Below are 20,695 nucleotides of genomic sequence, written 5' to 3'. Positions count from 1 at the left end.
ACCTCTGCCCCCTACTGGTAGAACCTAGGAATGCAGCAAGAGAAGAAAAGCATTCTGGACATTGGTCTAAAAGGGGGAATGTGGAACTCTTCTGGGTGACCTGAGAAATCATGTACCAATACATTGTTTTGTCCTGGGTGGGATTACGTGATCCTGTGGAACATTTTGGAGACCATTGGACATGCCAAGAAATCAAGTTACCGTATTTTTCGGAGTATAAGAGGCTCTGAAGTATACGACACACCTAGCTTTTGGGGAGGAAAACAAGGGGGAAAAAAATCTGCCTCTGCCTCCCAGCAATTTGCCTCCTTGCAGCAAACAGCAGTCTGTTTCAGTTTCAGCTGCAGCACAGCCTGATTAGCACAAGCAGCTGATTGTCAGTTGGATGCCTCCCGACGATCAGCTGTTTCAGGCTGCAGGGATTGCCATAGCCTATTGCCGTCTCCACATGCCCCATTCTCGGCCTCTGCATCCCATTTTTGGCCTCCGCACACCCCATTTTCCACCCATTCTGATCCCTGCCACCCAGAACAGGCGGAAAATGGGGGTGGAGGCTGAAAATGGGGTGCATGGAGGCGGCAATAGGCTATGGCAACCCCTGCAGCCTGAAACAGCTGATTGTCGGAGGCCAATCCAGCCGACGACCAGCTGCTTGTGCTAATCAGGCTGTGCTGAAGCTGAAACTGAAACGGCTGTTTGCTGTAAGGAGGCAAATTGCTGGGAGGCAGAGGCCAAAGGATGGGGGCCGGCGGGTGGGCGGGGCTACATTCGGTGTATAAGACGCACCCTAATTTTCAGCCTCTTTTAGGGAGGAAAAAAGTGTGTCTTATACTCCGAAAAATACGGTATTATGCTCCTCAAAAGGGCAGACCCAGCCCTGTGCAAAGGAATGGGCAGGCGTTCTCAAAACGGGATGTGGGTGGTGGTGGGTTTCGCCTTACGGTATCCAGAACAATGATTGAATGCGTGAAGCCCCTTGGAAGAAATGTTAACCCTGAGAGTTGAAGATTGACCGGTCTGGGGCGACATTAGCGGGTGACGAAATCCAGAATCCCCAGAATAATCAAGGTTTAAAATGAGGAAGAGAAAGGCGGAGTGGGGGAAGTGAGAAGGAAGAAAAGAATACAGGACGTTAGAAAAAGGAGTGGAATTCTTGTTTTGCTGCCAAAAAAAAAAATAAAAATTTAAAAAACTCTTCAGAAACCAGGTTTTTTTGGGTGGGTGGGTGGGTGGGCGTGGGTTCACTGAATCCAGAGGAGCACTGAATGAGAAGAACAGGAAGAGGGGAAAAAAAAAGAAAAGAAATATATTTCTCGGACAGTCCTAAAAGGGATTTTTCATCCCTGCTAAGCTGCAAGGAAACCCCCACTTGTAGGACATTGAGTTCTCAGCTCAACCAACCAAGCATCGCTGCTTGATTTGCTCCGTCCACCACCCGGCGCTGGTCCCTAAAAGCAGATCCGGCCATCTTGTCATCACCGCTTCATTTTGGAGCTGGTTTTCCTTCCCTGTGACCTGGCGCCTCGCCTCTGCAAGCTCTCTTTTTTCCAGAGAGGCTCTCCAAGGTCTGTGGTGGGAGAGGCGTGAGATAACCATTGACCTTCCCCTTCAAAAGAAGCCGGGGAGGATGAAGGACGATTAACTCTGCGACTGGATCCAGAATGATTAAAAAAATAAAAATAAAAACACTTCTGGCTTTCCCTCCTGCACCCATCTTCACTTCCCCCCAAAACATCTGGGGCAGAAACAGCCCGCAAACCAGCAGGGAAATCCAGTGAAGTCTGCTACCAGTTCGGTGAATCTGCTACCGACAGCGAGACGGGGAGAATCCGCTGTGCCACATGATTTAGATTAGCTAGAAAGCAGGAAATCCGACGATTCTAGCTAATATAAATCGTGCGTCACAGCTGATCGTCGCCCAGCTGATTGTCGGAAATACTGATTCGCCCGAACCGGTAGCATTTTTTACTACCAGTTCGCCTGAACATGTTCGAACCGGTAGCATTTCACCCCTGCCAGAAACGATGCGGTGATTGGATGGAAGCAAGGTGCGGTATTATGAGGTAAGGTGGTGTCCTCATTTCCCGTTCGTTTCCATTTTTACCTGTTCTAAGGCTCCAGTTGTACAAAATTGGGGAGAACGCAAAGCTTGGGCTGTCTCTTATCTCGTTGAATTGGGAGGGGAGTTGGGGTGGGGGTGGGGATGTTCTCTTTTGAGAGTATAAATGCAATACCCCCCTCTTTGGGACTTCACGGTTTAAAAATTTTAAAAGGAAAAGGATCTGAAATGCAATCTGGGAACATCGTGGAGAAAGGAGCTGCGTGTATGGCACTGTCTTTGTCCTTGCTAATCCTGCCAACGTTTCGGAGTGGTCAGAACAACTAAGCTTGGAGAGGGGGGGTGGGTGAGAGAACTCCTCATGCTCCCCTTCCCTCTCTTACTCCTCTCTGCACTCCCCTCACCCACCCTCCAAGTCTCAGTTTGGCACACCGAAGAAGCAGCAGTAGTAGAACTGCTGCGAATGGAGTAGTAGGTCGTGAAAAATATCTCTCTTTAGCAAAAATAAAAGACAATAAAATCAGAGGGTGGGGTTCCCCCCCCCCATCTTTCCCTTGCCTGAAATCACTCTGCTAAACATGGAATGTATGTTTTTGGGGTGTGTGGGTGTGTGTGAAAGGGGATGTGCAAGGAAAAAAATGGGGGCCACTGAATACCACCCAAAGATGCTGCTAGGCCAAATTCCCCTCTCCTTACTCTTTTGTCTCCCTACTTGCACGGATTCTGCACTAAATGTGACTTTATCAGAAGTGGGAAAAATAAACCTTGTGAGCAATTCCTGTAGGGCAGTGTTTCTGAACTAGGGCAACTTTTAAGATGGGTGGACTTCAACTCCCAGAATTCCTCAGCCAGCATGGATGTCTGGGGGAATTCTGGGAGTTGAAGTCCACAAAATGCCAGCTTGGGAATTCTGGGAGTTGAAGTTGCCAGGGTTGAGAAACATGAGGATCAGAGACGTGCCCCCCCCCGGACTGTTTTCTGCACCTGACTTCGAGGAAGCCCCCTCCTCCCCACCAGATAGAGGTCACAGGGAGGAGAAAACAGGACCCAACAGGGTTTCCACTCGTTCTAACTACACAGGGTGCAATCACAAAATTTGGCAACAAGTTGTCCCACGTACGCACGTGCCCGTGTGCGCATGTATAGCAACACACTCGGACGCTCTCACCCACCCACACCAAATCAGGTGTACGGAAAAGACCTGAACTAGCGGGAGGTACCAGTCCTGACATTGATGAAACTAAAATTCAGGTATTCTCTACCCTATTTTGCTCCGGTGATTAGGAACCCGATGCATTTTTATGCCTAGTTCCCGCGCTCCAGGAAACCTTGCATTCCACCCCCGTCCAGCCCCCTCCCTCTTCAAAGTGCTCGCGGCCAGCCTTCCTCCCTGCAGAGTGTCCGTTCTGGGGCCAAAGCGCCTTCCCCTGGCAATCCGAGGGGTTTGGCTGAATGTGGAGACGGCGGGTGGGGGGGGAAGACTCGGTCTGTCCCGCATGGCTTTGAGGGGGTCCCCGTCCGTGATGACCCCATGGGGGTCACAGTTCCCTTCGGCCAGCTCCTGCGATAGGCGCACAGGAGATTGTGACGGAGGTGTTTGGTTTTGCTGGAGAGACACTGGAACTGCCAGGGGTGGGGTTGGCTGGCGGGGAACCGGCGCTCCTCGGATTTCGGAAGGGGAGAAGCAGCAGGTTTGTCACCGAGGACCAGGAAAAGATCATCATCGAGCCAAGATTTCTGATCTCTCGTCCCCTCGTCTCCCCCAGAATACAAGTCAGCTCCTGGCCTACAAAAGACCTCTTGATGGCCGCTGTCACTGAGACACTGAGTCTGAATGGGCCACGGGTGCCGGACAGGATTGTGGCGTGGTCAGGAGGCTATCGACTTCTCCAAGACCCAGGAGGCTGAAATCGGGGACAGCTAAGGACACTTGCGCAGGGGCCACCAACGTCTCTGGATCTCCCTCCAGTCCCGCGTGGCTGGAAATTAAAGGTAACCTTTCCGTGACGCTCTCGGGGAGTGGGGTGAAGTCCACGGTGATAGCTTCTCCCGAGCACTGCAAGGGCTCCTCCTGCTTGTCCGTCGCAGCCATCTGGTAGAATCCGGCTTCGGAGGGATTTGGTGGGTGCTGAAGGTACGTTGGGACACGGCTGGCGGGGGGCACCTCCTCGGGGGGGTCAAAGGAACAGTTTGTTTCTGAAGGCGTGCTGCACTCGTAGCCATGCCCGGATTCGCTGGTGCTGCCGAGACTGCAGGCAGCGCTTTCAATGCTCAATGGCTCTGCAGGGGATTGGGGGCGTAAGGAGGGGGGGAAAAATCCCAATTCATTCAATACCACTCATTAACTTGCATTTCATAAACTACCCTAAGCTTTTTCGGTCTGGTAGTTAAGCAATATAGATATGGCACTGGGCCAAGTTATCTGCGGGACCACATTAACAGTCCTTTGGGTCGGAGATGGAGAACACAATTCTTGTCCCTTTCCCTGAAACGGCTCAACAGTAGTAACTGTGAGAGGAATCTCAGACTCCTGGTAGACAATCACTTAAATATGAGCCAGCAGTGTGTTGCAGCAGCCAAAAAAGCCAACACAGTCCTAGGTTGCATTAACAGAGGGATAGAATCAAGATCACGTGAAGTGTTAATACCGCTTTATAATGCCTTGGTAAAGCCACACTTGGAATTCTGCATCCAATTTTGGTCACCATGATGTAAAAAAGATGTTGAGACTCTAGAAAGAGTGCAGAGAAGAGCAACCAAGATGGTTAAGGGCCTAGAGACTGAAACATTTGAAGGACAGTTGCAGGAACTGGGTTATCTAGTGTAGTGAAAAGAAGAACTGGGGTGACATGATAGCAGTGTTTCAATATCTAAGAGGCTGCCAAGAGGAAGAGGGGTGGGTGGGGTGTCAACCTATTTATTTATTTATTTATTTATTTATTTATTTGTTTGTTTGTTTGTTTGTTTGTTCAATTTATATGCCGCCCTTCTCCGAAGACTTAGAGCAGCTTACAATGCACTTATAGCAATAGCCTTCATTCTTTTGTATATACCTGCTTATTAGGGCTTTTGGCCCCCCATAAGCGGTGTTTCTACAAAGTCAGCTGATTGCCCCCACAATCCAGGTCCTCAATTTACCTACCTACCTAAGGATGGAAGGCTGAATCAAACTTGAGCCTGGTGAGATTTGAACTTGGACTAATTGCAGGCAGCTAAGTGCTATATAACAGCACTTAGTCCGCTGCACCACCAAGGCTCCTAAATTTTCCAAAGCAACTGAAGACCGAACAAGAAGCAATGGATGGAAACTAATATATTCAACCAAGAACTAAGGAGAAATTTCCTGACAGTGAGGACAATTAATCAGTGGAACAACTTGGCTCCAGAAGTTGTAAATGCTCCAACATTGGAAGTCTATCTATCTATCTATCTATCTATCTATCTATCTATCTATCTATCTATCTATCTATCTATCTATCTATCTATCTATCTACAGTGTTTCCCTGAAAATAAGCCCTCCCCAAAAAATATTTAAACGCACGCGCAGCTGGTCCCCACCATTTCCTCTGCTTAGAGTTAGGGAGACAGAGCTGGATGCATCCACTCGCAGGACTAACCACCCCCGTTTACTGGGATCGAGAAGACGTGCAAACCTTGTAAAAACGTACCTGCCGTCTCCATTGTTAAATGATCCGGGTTGAAACAGGAGTCCAGGCAGCCAGCGGCCGACGCAATGGGCGGAGAGCTTCGCGCGCGGCTGGCGCTTTCCACTTCCCCGCCATCTAAAAAGTTATCCACGTAATCCCTACGGAGTTGGGAGAGACGGAAGGAGACAAAAGAGGGGCAAACATGTCGGTGGTTTTTCCATAGGAACAAAGCAATCTTCAGGTAGTTCTCGACTTACGACCACAATTGACTCCCCCCCAAATTTCTGTTGTTAAACGAGACATCAATGAAGCGAGCTTTGCCCCATTTTACGACCTTTCTTGCCACAGTTGTTAAGTGAATCACTGCGGTTAATAATAAGTTAGTAACACGGTGGTTAAGTGAATCTGGCTTCCCCCGTTGATTTTACTTGACAGAAGGTTCGTAAAAAGGGATTGCGTGACCTTGGGACGCAGCGACCGTCATAAATACGATCCAGCTGCCAAGCATCTGGATTTAGATCATGTTATTGTGCCTCTGCTGCGAAGATCGTTACTGTGAAAAACGGTCGTAAGTCACTTTTTTCAGTGCCGCTGTAGACTTTGAACGGTCACTAAACGAAGCGTTGTAAGTCGAGGACTACCTGTAGTTTTCAGAGTCTTCCACACTCTGCAATCCTAGGAGACTTTGTAGGATTAAACCAAAGATTAAAAATTTCCATCTATGGCCATTTGATGCCCCCACATCCTTGTCCTTTGGCTGTCTCTGTCTGGCATGAGGTCAATTGTAAATTAGAAATCAAATGCAAATCACAGCAGTGCTTAGACTTATATACCGCTTCACAGTGCTTTTACAGCCCTCTCTAAGCGGTTTGCAGAGTCATCCTCTTGCCCCCAACAATCTGGGTCCTCATTCTACTGATCTCGGAAGGGTGGAAGGCTGAGCCAACCTTGAGCTGGTGAGGATCGAACTCCTGGCAGTGGGCAGAGCCACCCTGCAATAGTGCACTCTCACTACTGTGCCACCACGGTCCTTCCTTCCTTCCTTCCTTCCTTCCTTCCTTCCTTCCTTCCTTCCTTCCTTCCCTCCCTCCCTCCCTCCCTCCCTCCCTCCCTCCCTCATACTCCTTTCCTTTCCTTTTTCTTTTTTTTTTTCTTTCCTCCCTCCTTTCCTTCCTTCTTCCCTCCTACTCCTTCCTTCCTCCTATTCTTTCCTTCCCTCCCGTTTAGTAACTTTAAAAGGTCACTAAACGGATGGTTGTAAGTCAAGGACTACCTGTATTCTACCAAATTCTGACTTTACCAAGGATGTGGGTGTGTTAATTTCCAGCTTTCAAATGCCCATATGCAGATTTCTGGACTCAAGCCACCTAAGGATTAGGGTCAAAAGCTCTGGGCGCAATTCCATGGGGATTCAATGCTTCGCCAACTACGGCCAGTGGCACCAGACATTACTCTCTGGCCAGCAAGTGGCTTCAGGAGGTAGGACGTACTTCTTCCTTCCAAACCGCGTCTGTTGGGTGAAGTAGTCGTACCGCTCCGATTTCTTCCATATGTAATAGTATTCCACGCATTCACCTACCGACCTGGTCCGGACCTACAAAAACCGGTAGAAAGGTGAAGCGTTATTTGAAAAGACGGGACAGCCACTTGTCTGAAATGGTATAGGGCAGGGGTGAAATCCAGCAGGTTCTGGAGAACCGGTAGCGGAAAGTTAGAGCAGTTCGGAGAACCGGGTAGCGGAAAGTTAGAGCAGTTCGGAGAACCGGTAGCGGAAAGTTAGAGCAGTTTGGAGAACCGGTAGCGGAAATTTTGAGTCCATGGCTGACTGGGGAATTCTGGGAGTTGAAGGCCACAAGTCATAAACTTGCCAAGGTTGGGCAACCTTCGTCTAAATCAGGGGTCGGCAACCTTAAACACTCAAAGAGCCACAAAGGTCCTAACCGGAAGCCCCCCATTCAATTCTGGAGCCGACCGGAAGTCCAGTTCCACAACCATAGAGTCTCCTCCTAGCACGGCGTCCTTTTTCTTCTACCTGTCCTAACCGAAAGCCCTATCAATTGTGAAGCTGACTGGCGACAGGGAGCCACAGCAGAGGGATGAAAGAGCCACATGCGGCTCCAGAGCTGCGGGTTGCTGACCTCTGGTCTAAACTGTCATCATGATGCCCAAACTTGCCAGGCCCTGCAAGAAGGTAAGAAGGGGAGTCAGCCTCCTGCCACTTAGCCTTTTCCTCTGTACCTTTGCAAAGGAGCCACAATCCTGCTTAGGATTCCCAGAGGACATTACAGGTACCTGGCTGGTTTTGAAAGTGGGTGACTTTAAAATTACCTTGTTGGCTTGAATAAGGTGGAAGTTTTTTCCATGCACCCGGAATCCATGTTCGAAGTTCCTGCATTCTTCTTCGCTCCAGGCACAGAGCTCATCTGTAAGGGGGAGAGAAGCAATCAGGAACAGAATGTCAGCCCTGCAAGATAGGCCAGGCCAGGTCAGGATATAAAGGCTACCAAAAATACTAGAATTCGACTTTATTGCTATAGGTTGTTAAGAGCAGAATCTTAAAAGCCATAAAAAAAAAGAATCAAAGTAGGACAAACAAGCTTTTTTCTCTTATTTTCTTGTCCTAAAGTCACATTTTACTGACAGTAGATGCAGTCTGTCTCTATGGTCGTCTTCGTACAGGTAGTTCTCGACTTAGAGCAGGTTTTTTTTAGTGACCGTTCAAAGTTTCGTCGGCACTGATAGAAATGACTTATGGCCATTGTTCACACAACTATTGCAGCCTCCCCAGGGTCACAGGATCAAAAATTCAGACACTTGGCAAGTGACTCCTATTGCAGTGCCCCAGGGATCACGTGATCCCTTTTGCGACCTTCTGACAAGCAAAGTCAATGGGGAAGCTGGATTAATTTAACAAGAATTCATTAACTAATTTAACAGCTGCAGTGATTCACTTAACAACTGGGGCCAGAAAGGTGATCAAATGGGGGCAAAACTCACTTAACAACAGTCTCTCTTAGGAAAAGAAATTCTGGGTTTAACTGTGGCCCTACTAGAAAGAAAGAAAGAAAGAAAGAAAGAAAGAAAGAAAGAAAGAAAGAAAGAAAGAAAGAAAGGAGGGAGGGAGGGAGGGAGGGAGGGAGGGAAGGAAGGAAGGAAGGAGGGAGGGAGGGAGGGAAGGAGGGTGGACGGAAGGAAAGGAAGGAAGGAAGGAAAGAAAGTAAGAAAGGAGGAAGGAAGGAAGGAAGGAAAGAGGAAGGGAGGGAGGGAGAAAGGAAGGAAGGAAGGAAGGAAGGAAGGAAGGAAAGAAAGAAAGAAAGAAAGAAAGAAAGAAAGAAAGAAAGAAAGAAAGAAAGAAAGAAAGAAAGAAAGAAAGAAGGAGGGATGGTGGAAGGAAGGAAGGAAAGAAGGAAGGAAGGAAAGTAAGAAAGTAAGAAAGGAGGGAGGGTGGAAGGAAGGAAGTAAAGAAAGAAAAAGAAAAAGAAAGAAAGAGGGAGGATAGAAGGAAGGATATACATATACATACATACATATATATCTTAGATAGGTAGGTAGGTAGGTAGGTAGGTAGGTAGGTATAGATTGAAAGATAGATAGATAGATAAGATAGATAGATAGATAATGAATGGATGATGGATGGATGGATGGATGGATATCCTCTATAAAGAAAAAATATTTTTCCTAAACTTTTAGAAATTAGAGCACTCCATGTAGATTTTTTTTAAGCTGTTCAATAACTGAGGCAGATTTTTTTTTTTTTAAATTAAAGGAGAAATATGCTTCAATCTCCAAGCACTGACATATTTTTATCTGGTCTTGCCGGATCGTTCTGCAACGAGATCCTGACTTTATTGGAAGTGACTGCATTTAATTGTTGCATCGATCGCTGATCCACGATTCTTTCTTTCAAGGCAGGAGACGTAGGACTGCCTTGGAAACGCTCTGTTCTTTGACTTTCGCACAGAGTGCACGAGCTACGCAGGAACTGCTTAGCAAGACCTACTGAGAGGGAGAGGAGAGGGTACGAGAATTCTAGCAAACCGGATTACAGCTAGTCCTCGACTTACGACAAGCCCAAAATGTCTGTTGTTAAGTGAGACGCTTGTTTAGTTTTGCCCCATTTTACAACTTTTCTTGCCACAGTGGTTAAGTGAATCACTGCGGCTGTTAAGTTGGTAACACGGTTGTTGAGTGAATCCAGCTTCCCCAATGACTTTGCTCGTCAGAAGGTCACAAAAGGGGGGGGGGAATCATGTGACTCCAGGACACTGCAACCGTCGTAAATATGAGCCGGTTGCCCAGGATTCTGAATTTTGGTCACGTGATGAGGCTGCAATGGTCGTAAATGTGTAAATCGGTCATAGGTCGTTTTTTTTCAATACTGTTGTACCTTTCAACATTCACTAACTGTTTTAAGTACACGTAGTCCTCGACTTACAACAGTTTGCTTAGTGACCGTTTAAAGTTACAACGGCACTGAAAAAAGTGACTTATGATCATTTTTCACACTTATGACCGTTGCAGCATCCCCATAGTCATGTGATTTACATTCGGATGCTTGGCAACTGACTCACAATTATGACGGTTGCAGTGTCCTGGGATCATGTGTTCCTCTTTTGCGACCTTCTGACGAGCAATGTTCATGGGGGAAACCATATTCATTTAACAACCGTGTTACTAATTTAACAACTGCAGCAATTCACTTAACAAAGGTGGCAAGAAAAGTCGTAAAAAATGATTAAATATTTAATTTGATTAAATAATTTTATGGTACTACTCCCCATAAAAAAGGGGGTGTTATTAGCTAGTTTTTAGAAAATGCACTTTTCCCAAAAGGTTTCCACAATTTTGGCCGCTACTGTATAAGTCTTCTTGCTATTAAGGGACTGGAGGCTTAAACAAAGAATGGTTTCTGGAATTGGGAATTCTAGTGGGGTCAAAAAGGAGAACTAGGGGGTGACATGATAGCAGTGTTCCAAAGTTTGAGGGGCGGCCAGAAAGAAGAGGAGGTCAAGCTATTGTTGTGGCCCGTCAGCAGCCTGTGAAGATTGTAGCTGATTCTGACAGCGAGGAGGCTGGTGTGGTGCTGCGCCAGCAGCCTGTGCAGCTGGCACTTGAGTCAGACAATGAGGAGGCTGGAGAAGATGTGGTGCCAGAGGCAGGGATTCAGCCAGGGCCTTCAGAACCTCCAGAAGCTCCTTTAAGTGAAGAGGATGAAGAGGAGGAGCCTCTTCTTGATGCACGGGCATGCAGAGCTGCCAAAAGGCAGGAGTGGCTCCTCAGGAGGAGGTCTCCTCGAGAGTAAGTCTTGGGGCTAATTGGCCACTCCCTTAGCCTATTTAAGGACGAACGCCGACTGAAGCAATTTGTAGGGAACAACTTTAGTTCATTCTCCTTCGCGTCTGGATTCTCTGCAAATTGCTTCTGGGCTTTCTGCCAACCTTCGTAAGATTGTGATAACTTTATCTTTGGTTTCTCGTAGGCTGTTAAGAAAGTTTATTAACAGCCTTTGTTTGGAAATTATTTTAGTAAATTTAAGTTTTGTATAAACTTTGTGTGTGCTGTGTTCTTTGGGGTCCGTAGCTGGGGCAGAACAGCTATTCTCCAAAGCACCCGAGGGCAAGGCAGGACAAGAAGCAACGGATGGAAACTAATCGAGGGGAGAAGCAACCTAGCACTAAGGAGAAATTTCCTGACAGAACAATTCATCAGTGGAACAACTTGCCACAAGAAGTTGTGGGTGCTCCAACACTGGAAGTTTTTAAGAAGATGTTGGATAACATCTGTCTGAAATGTTATAGGACCGTGATGGCGAACCTATGGCACGCCTGCCACAGGTGGCACACATAGCCATATCAGTGGGCATGAGAGCTCAGCTCCGGCACTTCTTTCTGACCTGCTCCAGGGCCTCTCTAGGAGTCTGGGGAGGGCAAAAACGGCCTTCTCCACCCCCCCCGGGATGTCCTCCACAGGCCGAAAACGGCCCAAAAATGGTCCCACCAGAAGTTATCAAATGGGCCGTTTTCGTCCTCTGGAGGTCCTCCAGGGAGATGGGGAAGGCCGTTTTCACCCTCCCCAGACTCCTAGAGAGGCCCTGGAGCCAGGTGAGAAAGAAAAACAGGCCTACCGGGCCATCGCATGCCAGGAGCTTGGGGGGGGGGTCGCACGCGCACACACATGGCACATAGAATTATGGGTGTGGGCACGTGCGCGCCCCCCTCCTCCTGGCACGTGATGGCAAAAAGATTAGCCATCCCTGGTGTAGGATTTCCTGCTTGAGCAGGGGGTTGGACTAGAAGACCTCCAAGGCCCCTTCCAACTCTGTTATTCTGTCATATAGAAGCTGGAAGAGGAAATGGATAGCTGGAAGGGGGGCGAGCCGCCGCCTCCTTTGCCCGCCCGGACCTCCGTCCTTCTCAGCTCTGCCTTCCTTGGGGGCTCCGGGGGGCCCCGCGGTCGTCCAGCCGAGGGGAGCCTGGCACCAGCCTGCCAAGCGGAGTCCTCCTTCAGGCGGGGCAAGAAGACTCCCTGTTGGGATGAATGGATTTCCTCCGAGCGGCATGAAGATGGAGAAGCTGCCCGAGAGAGCGCTGGAAAGCACAATGGAGCCTGGATAGCTCAACAGACAGAGCTCTGTAATTTAACACCAGCTGTCTGCAATTAAAGTAAGATCGAATCCCGCCAGGCTCAAGGTTGACTCAGCCTTCCATCCTTTCTAAGGTAGGTAAATTGAGGACTCAGTTTGTGGGGGCAGTAAGCTGACTTTGTATAAATATACAAAAGGATGAAGGCTATTGCTTAACGCATTGTAAGCCACCCTGAGTCTCCGGAGAAGGGCAGCATATAAATCAATTTTTTTTTAAAAAAAAATGTAAGTGCGGATTGAGCCTCCTTCAGACGTACACGATGATTTAGAGCAGTGTTTCTCAACCTTGGAAGCTTGAAGATGGGTGGACTTCAGCCAGCAGCGCTGGGTGGGGGATTCTGGGAGTTGAAGTCCACCCATCTTCAAGCTACCAAGGTTGAGAAACACTGATTTAGAGGCTCTAAATCTAACACAAAGCATGGCTTGATAATGTGGCCAACATTCTCCATCTTAATCACTTTATCCTGGTTCGGATGACATCTCAGAGCTAAGTGTAATAAGGCTCCGTGAGATGTTCAAACCCTCCCTTAATTAATTCTTCATTAACTCTTGTCCCTGAATCCACCTGGATATTGGGGTTGTTAATCCAGCAGCCCTTCTCTTCACATTAAGGGGCCGAGATTAAACTGGAGAGACCCAGGTTTAAAACTCCGCTCAGGGGTGAAATTGATCCATGGGTAACCTTTATCTTTAATCAATCTTTTTCTTTTCTTTTTTTCAATTCCCCCCCACCACCTCCCCCCACATTTCCTTTCTATTTCTTTTCCTTTTAAAGGAATAGGTGGTAGACCTCTACTTACAACAGTTCATTTAATGACCATTCGAAGTTACAGCATCACTGAAAAAAGTGACTTAAGTTGGGTTTTTTTCCCCACACTATCATCATTGCAATATCCCCGTGGGTCAGGTGATCAAAGTTCAGACGCTTGTCAACTGACTCATATTTATGACGGTTGCAGCGTCCCAGGTGATTCCCCTTCTGACAAGCAAAGACAATGGGGAAGCCGGATTCATTTAACAACCGTGTGACTAACTTGACGACGGCAGTGATTTGCTTAAGAACTATGACAAGAAAGGTCGTAAAATGGGGGCAAAACTCATTTAACGAATGTCTCACTTTAGCAACAGAAATGTCGGGCTCCAATGTGGGCATAAGTCGAGGACTACCTGTACCAATAGTAGTGTTACCGATATTTATTTATTTATTTATTTATTTAGCGTATGGCATAACATACATGGACTAGCAATAGATATTAACATTTAATCCAGATTAACAGAACCCAATGCAAGTATAAATGTTAAAAAGATCTATGCTCAACTATCAACTGCCTAGACAAATACAAATGTTCTTATAATATTAATAACTAGAGATTTCTAGCTAAAATGCCGCAGGAAACCGAGTTCTTTACATTTCAATAATCAATTCATGAGGTAAGGAAATTCAAATTTGGTGGTATTTGCAAATACTTTGTTCATTTAGCGGCATTTTATTCTTTATCTACCAAGTCTCTTTACATCTTTTTTTTTATTTCTTTTTCATTTCATTTCATTTTTTTCATTTTATTTAATTTGTATACTGCCCTACTCCTGAAGGACTCAGGGCGCTGAACAGGCACAGAATAAAACACATAGAATACAAAAATTAAGAACAAAAGTAAAATCGAATTAAATCAATTTAGTCCAAGACAAATTTAAAACCCCCAGGTTAAGAACAAATTTAAAATTTACATTAAAATTTACATTAAAAAAAGAATGGGAAAGGTTAGGCCAGACCAGCCTGGTGAAATAAAAAGGTTTTAAGAGCGCGGCGGAAGGTGCGTAGATCTGGGATCCTCCGTTCCAGATAGTAGGTGCCCCCACAGAGAAGGCTCTCCCCTTGGGGGCCGGCAGCCGACATTGTTTGGCCGACGGCACCCGGAGGAGTCCCTCTCTGTGAGAGTGTACCAGCCGGTGGGAGGCCGTTTGGGGCAGCAGGTGGTCCCGTAAATAACCAGGCCCTAAGCCATGGAGCATCTAAAGATGGTAACCAAAACCTTGAAGCGCACCCGGAAGACCACCGGGAGCCAGTGCAGCTCGCGCCGGAGAGGTGTTACATGGGAGTGCCACGTCGCTCCCATAACCACCTGCGCAGGCCGCACTCTGCGCCAGTTGGAGCCTCCGGGTGCTCCTCAAGGGGAGCCCCATGTATGCTACTGTTTCTTTAAATGTTGTAATAAGTACAGATAGTCCTCGACTTATGACCACAACGAAGCCCAAAATTTCTGTTGCTAAGCGAGACAGTTGTTAAGTGAGTTTTGCTCCATTTTACAACCTTTTCTTGCCACCGTTGTTAAGTGAATCCCTGCAGCTGTTAAGTTACGAACACGGTAGTTGAATGAATCAGGCTTCCCCATTGACCAGGTTTGAAAAGGTTTGGGGAATCTGGAGGGGAGAGAGGTTTTTTCCAAGTGGGACTACAGAACTTCTGCCAAACAAAAGAAAGGAGAGAAAGAAGAGAAAGATAGAAAGAAGAGAAAGGATAGAAAGAAGAGAAAGGATAGAAAGAAGAGAAAGAAAGAAGAGAAAGATAGAAAGAAGAGAAAGGATAGAAAGAAGAGAAAGGTAGAAAGAAGAGAAAGGTAGAAAGAAGAGAAAGGATAGAAAGAAGAGAAAGGATAGAAAGAATAGAAAGATAGAAAAAAGATAGAGATAGAAAGAAGAGAAAGGTAGAAAGAAGAGAAAGGATAGAAAGAAGAGAAAGATAGAAAGAAGAGAAAGGATAGAAAGAATAGAAAGATAGAAAGAAGAGAAAGATAGAAAGAAGAGAAAGGATAGAAAGAAGAGAAAGATAGAAAGAAGAGAAAGGTAGAAAGAAGAGAAAGGATAGAAAGAAGAGAAAGATAGAAAGAAGAGAAAGGATAGAAAGAACTGCCTTCTGTCTCACCTCGAATGACTTTCACGTTGAACCGGAGTCGCCGCAAAGCTTCTTCTGCATTGAAGTTACATTTCACCAATTCGTAGAGGGCCTGTGGGAGACAGAAGCGCACAGGGAGGCGGATGATCAGAAAAGCAGCTTTGGCTACGGGGACAAGAAAGAGGAACCCGAGCAGGGAAAAGGGATGGGAAGAAGAAGCGAGACCACTGTCACCGTGCACAAAAGCTATGGGGTAACAATGGCTGAGGAGGGACCCAGCTCAGCTGCAGCGCGTTGTGAAGCAACGTGTGCAAGAAAACAACCAAGTTCAGGGAGCATCAAGGACCTCAGTCGTTCTCCTCCATGTTCTCCTCTCCCTCTTCTCCACTCCCTCCTCCTCTCCTTCTCCATGTTCTCCATGTCCTCCTCCTCCACCACCACCTCCTCCTCTCCATGTCCTCCACCTCCTCCATGTCCTCCTCCTCCTCTTCCTCCCCCATGTCCTCCTTCTCCACCACCTCCTCCTCCTTTCCATGTTCTTCACCATCTCCTCTCCTTCTCCATGTCCTCCTTCTCCAACACCTCCTCCTCCTCCTCTCCATGTCCTCCTTTTTCACCTCCTCCTCCTCCATGCCCTGCTTCTCCACCACCTCCTCCTCATCTCCATGTCCTTCACCACCTCTTTTCCTTCTCCATGTCCTCCTTCTCCACCACCTCCTCCTCCTCTCCATGTCCTCCACCTCCTCCTCTTCTCCTCCATGTCCTCCTTTTTCACCTCCTCCTCCTCCTCCATGCCCTGCTTCTCCACTACCACCTATTCTCCATGTCCTCCTCCATGTCCTCCACTCCTCCTCCACCACCACCTCCACCTCTCCATGTCCTCCTCCTCCTCCATGTTCTCCACGTCCTCTCCTCCTCCATGTCCTCCTTCTCCACCACCTCCTCCTCTCCTCCATGTCCTCCATGTCCTCCTCTCCTCCTCCATGTCCTCCTTTTTCACCTCCTCCTCCTCCATGCCCTGCTTCTCCACCACCACCTCCTCCTCTCCAGGTCCTCCTTCTCCACCACCACCTCCTCCTCCTCTCCATGTCCTCAACCTCCTCCATGTCCTCCTCCTCCTCTTCCTCCCCCCATGTCCTCCTTCTCCACCACCTCCTCCTCCTTTCCATGTTCTTCACCATCTCCTCTCCTTCTCCATGTCCTCCTTCTCCAACACCTCCTCCTCCTCCTCTCCATGTCCTCCTTTTTCACCTCCTCCTCCTCCATGCCCTGCTTCTCCACCACCTCCTCATCTCCATGTCCTTCACCACCTCTTTTCCTTCTCCATGTCCTCCTTCTCCACCACCTCCTCCTCCTCTCCATGTCCTCCACCTCCTCCTCTTCTCCTCCATGTCCTCCTTTTTCACCTCCTCCTCCTCCTCCATGCCCTGCTTCTCCACTACCACCTATTCTCCATGTCCTCCTCCATGTCCTCCACTCCTCCTCCACCACCACCTCCACCTCTCCATGTCCTCCTCCTCCTCCATGTTCTCCACGTCCTCTCCTCCTCCATGTCCTCCTTCTCCACCACCTCCTCCTCTTCTCCATGTCCTCCACCTCCTCCTCTCCTCCTCCATGTCCTCCTTTTTCACCTCCTCCTCCTCCATGCCCTGCTTCTCCACCACCACCTCCTCCTCTCCAGGTCCTCCTTCTCCACCACCACCTCCTCCTCCTCTCCATGTCCTCAACCTCCTCCATGTCCTCCTCCTCCTCTTCCTCCCCCATGTCCTCCTTCTCCACCACCTCCTCCTCCTTTCCATGTTCTTCACCATCTCCTCTCCTTCTCCATGTCCTCCTTCTCCAACACCTCCTCCTCCTCCTCTCCATGTCCTCCTTTTTCACCTCCTCCTCCTCCATGCCCTGCTTCTCCACCACCTCCTCCTCATCTCCATGTCCTTCACCACCTCTTTTCCTTCTCCATGTCCTCCTTCTCCACCACCTCCTCCTCCTCTCCATGTCCTCCACCTCCTCCTCTTCTCCTCCATGTCCTCCTTTTTCACCTCCTCCTCCTCCTCCTCCATGCCCTGCTTCTCCACTACCACCTATTCTCCATGTCCTCCTCCATGTCCTCCACTCCTCCTCCACCACCACCTCCACCTCTCCATGTCCTCCTCCTCCTCCATGTTCTCCACGTCCTCTCCTCCTCCATGTCCTCCTTCTCCACCACCTCCTCCTCTTCTCCATGTCCTCCACCTCCTCCTCTCCTCCTCCATGTCCTCCTTTTTCACCTCCTCCTCCTCCATGCCCTGCTTCTCCACCACCACCTCCTCCTCTCCAGGTCCTCCTTCTCCACCACCACCTCCTCCTCCTCTCCATGTCCTCCACCTCCTCCTCTTCTCCTCCATGTCCTCCTTTTTCACCTCCTCCTCCTCCTCCATGCCCTGCTTCTCCACTACCACCTATTCTCCATGTCCTCCTCCATGTCCTCCACTCCTCCTCCACCACCACCTCCACCTCTCCATGTCCTCCTCCTCCTCCATGTTCTCCACGTCCTCTCCTCCTCCATGTCCTCCTTCTCCACCACCTCCTCCTCTTCTCCATGTCCTCCACCTCCTCCTCTCCTCCTCCATGTCCTCCTTTTTCACCTCCTCCTCCTCCATGCCCTGCTTCTCCACCACCACCTCCTCCTCTCCAGGTCCTCCTTCTCCACCATCTCCTCCTCCTCCTCTCCATGTCCTCAACCTCCTCCATGTCCTCCTCCTCCTCTTCCTCCCCCATGTCCTCCTTCTCCACCACCTCCTCCTCCTTTCCATGTTCTTCACCATCTCCTCTCCTTCTCCATGTCCTCCTTCTCCAACACCTCCTCCTCCTCCTCTCCATGTCCTCCTTTTTCACCTCCTCCTCCTCCATGCCCTGCTTCTCCACCACCTCCTCCTCATCTCCATGTCCTTCACCACCTCTTTTCCTTCTCCATGTCCTCCACCTCCTCCTCTTCTCCTCCATGTCCTCCTTTTTCACCTCCTCCTCCTCCTCCATGCCCTGCTTCTCCACTACCACCTATTCTCCATGTCCTCCTCCATGTCCTCCACTCCTCCTCCACCACCACCTCCACCTCTCCATGTCCTCCTCCTCCTCCATGTTCTCCACGTCCTCTCCTCCTCCATGTCCTCCTTCTCCACCACCTCCTCCTCTTCTCCATGTCCTCCACCTCCTCCTCTCCTCCTCCATGTCCTCCTTTTTCACCTCCTCCTCCTCCATGCCCTGCTTCTCCACCACCACCCTCCTCCTCTCCAGGTCCTCCTTCTCCACCACCACCTCCTCCTCCTCTCCATGTCCTCAACCTCCTCCTCTTCTCCTCCATGTTCTCCTTTTTCACCTCCTCCTCCTCCTCCATGCCCTGCTTCTCCACCACCACCCTCCTCCTCCTCTCCATGTTCTCTACCACCTCCTCTCCTCCTCCATGTCCTCCTTCTCCACCACCTCCTCCTCTTCTCCATGTCCTTCACCACCTCTTCTCCTTCTCCATGTCCTCCTTCTCCACCACCTCCTCCTCCTCTCCATGTCCTCCTCCTCCTCCATGTTCTCCACCTCCTCTCCTCCTCCATGTCCTCCTTCTCCACCACCTCCTCCCCTTCTCCATGTCCTTCACCACCTCCTCTCCTTCTCCATGTCCTCCTTCTCCACCACCTCCTCCTCCTCTCCATATCCTCCACCTCCTCCTCTTCTCCTCCATGTCCTCCTTTTTCACCTCCTCCTCCTCCATGCCCTGCTTCTCCACCTCCATCTCCTCCTCTCCATGTCCTCCTCCATGTCCTCCACCTCCTTCTCCACCATCACCTCCACCTCTCCATGTCCTCCTCCTCCTCCATGTTCTCCACCTCCTCCTCTCCTCCTCCATGTCCTCCTTCTCCACCTCCTCACTTCCTCCTCCATGTTCTCCACCTCCTTCTTGTCCTCTCCATGTCGTCCTCCATGTCTTCCATCTCCTCCTCCTCCACCACCTCCCATTACCTTCTAGCACTGATATCTTTGGGTAATGAAACATCTGCACGAAAACAACCAAGCTCAGAGAGCACCACTGGCATCGTGATACTCGATGCTGAAGACGTTGACATGGCTTGGAAACATCCTTCTCTCCAAGAGAAGGGAATATATGTAGCTCAGGGTTAATCTGTGCAGTCCTTGGTGCTCTCTGAACTAGTTTATCTTTTTTTTTTTTGTTCTTTCCACTACCCAACTAGGTTAACATCTTCCCCAGCCAAGCACCTGCCAACTTTAGCATCTAGTAGCTAAAGCTTTGTCTGACCTGGGCATATCTTTTGCACAAAGAAAGTAAGTTAAGAATCACTGTTAGGGCCGAAACACCTTTGCAAACAGGCTAATCTATTTTTTTTTTTTTTTTGGTTTTGTTGCCCTAGTATCCTTTTCTGCTGAGGGGAGGTTTGAGGCGGCATCAGAATTTTTAAATTACCGTGTTTTTCAGAGTATAAGACACACTTTTTTTCCCCTCTAAGAGGGTGAAAATTTGGATGCGTCTTATACACCAAATGTAGCCAAAAACATGAGGCACAGAGGAGGCAATGGTCTATGGCAATCCCTGTACCCTGGACCAGCTGATTGGGGTATTCCGGGAGGCCGATCCACCCACCAATCAGCTGCTCGTGTTGAATCAGGCTGCAATAATGTCCTGAAGCTGACTTGGCTGTTTGCTATTTGCTGCAAGGAGTGTCAGAGTTTGTAGCAGCAAGCAAAACACAAGCAGAGGAGAGGAGTTTCAGTTTCAGTTTCAGAGATCAGCACAACATGCAGCTTTAGAACAACTGACCTAAGCCATGCCCAGGCTCCTTGCTGCTCACATAGCAAGTACTGTTTCAGTTTCCAAACAGTCTCACACACTGACAGGACGCTAGCCAGATGAATACCGATGGATGCTGGTAGGCAAAGGCAGATTTTTTTTTTCTTATTTTCCTCCCCCAAAACTAAGGTGCGTCTTATACTCCGGAGCGTCTTATACTCCAAAAAATACAGCAACTCATTAATTAATCTTCCTACCGTTCATAAGCATCTTCCTTGCAGCAATCTCACTCGTGATGGGGGAGCCTTAGCCACACAGAACTCACTTGTTCGTTATCCTTCACCATCTCTCCTTCAGGAAGCCTGGCGTTGGAGACTTCATCCCATCTCCTCTTGATAGCTCGGAAGAGGAATTCTTCCACCTCCCTCTCCGGAAGGATGTTTGGGTCCCACAGCAACTGGTCATCATTTTCATAGACTAGGTGAAAAAAGAAAGAGTGAGTGAGTGGGAGAGAGAGAGAGAGAGACAGAGAGAAAGAGAGAGACTAAACCCAGAGTTTAGTGTGGTGGTTAAAGTCCTGGCCTAGAAACCAGGAGATTGTGATTTCTAGTCCCACTTTAAGCATGAAAGCCGGCTGGGTGATGTCAGGCCAATCACAAGAGGTGATTGAGTTCTAGTT

At 48.7% G+C, this 20,695-nt stretch overlaps 1 protein-coding gene across 1 annotated transcript in view; it reads right to left on the bottom strand.

The window, feature by feature from the left end:
* Positions 1 to 3,872: 3,872 nt before the first annotated feature.
* The window catches only part of MIER2 (MIER family member 2), a 41,901-nt gene continuing 25,078 nt past the window's right edge, over positions 3,873 to 20,695 (bottom strand). The window contains exons 6-11 of the mRNA XM_070931874.1: positions 20,342 to 20,495; positions 15,273 to 15,354; positions 8,035 to 8,129; positions 7,197 to 7,300; positions 5,728 to 5,864; positions 3,873 to 4,339 (exon numbers count right to left, since the gene is read on the bottom strand). Coding sequence (XP_070787975.1) covers positions 3,873 to 4,339; positions 5,728 to 5,864; positions 7,197 to 7,300; positions 8,035 to 8,129; positions 15,273 to 15,354; positions 20,342 to 20,495 — 1,039 coding nt within the window. The remainder of the gene's footprint in view (positions 4,340 to 5,727; positions 5,865 to 7,196; positions 7,301 to 8,034; positions 8,130 to 15,272; positions 15,355 to 20,341; positions 20,496 to 20,695) is intronic.

Source organism: Pituophis catenifer, unplaced genomic scaffold (genome assembly GCF_029215685.1).
Source record: "Pituophis catenifer annectens isolate HBS135680 unplaced genomic scaffold, rPitCat1.0.hap2 SCAF_1, whole genome shotgun sequence".
Classification (NCBI taxonomy): Eukaryota; Metazoa; Chordata; class Lepidosauria; order Squamata; family Colubridae; genus Pituophis; species Pituophis catenifer.
The sequence above is the reverse complement of the archived record's forward strand: the minus strand, read 5'-3'. Positions and strand labels throughout refer to the sequence as shown.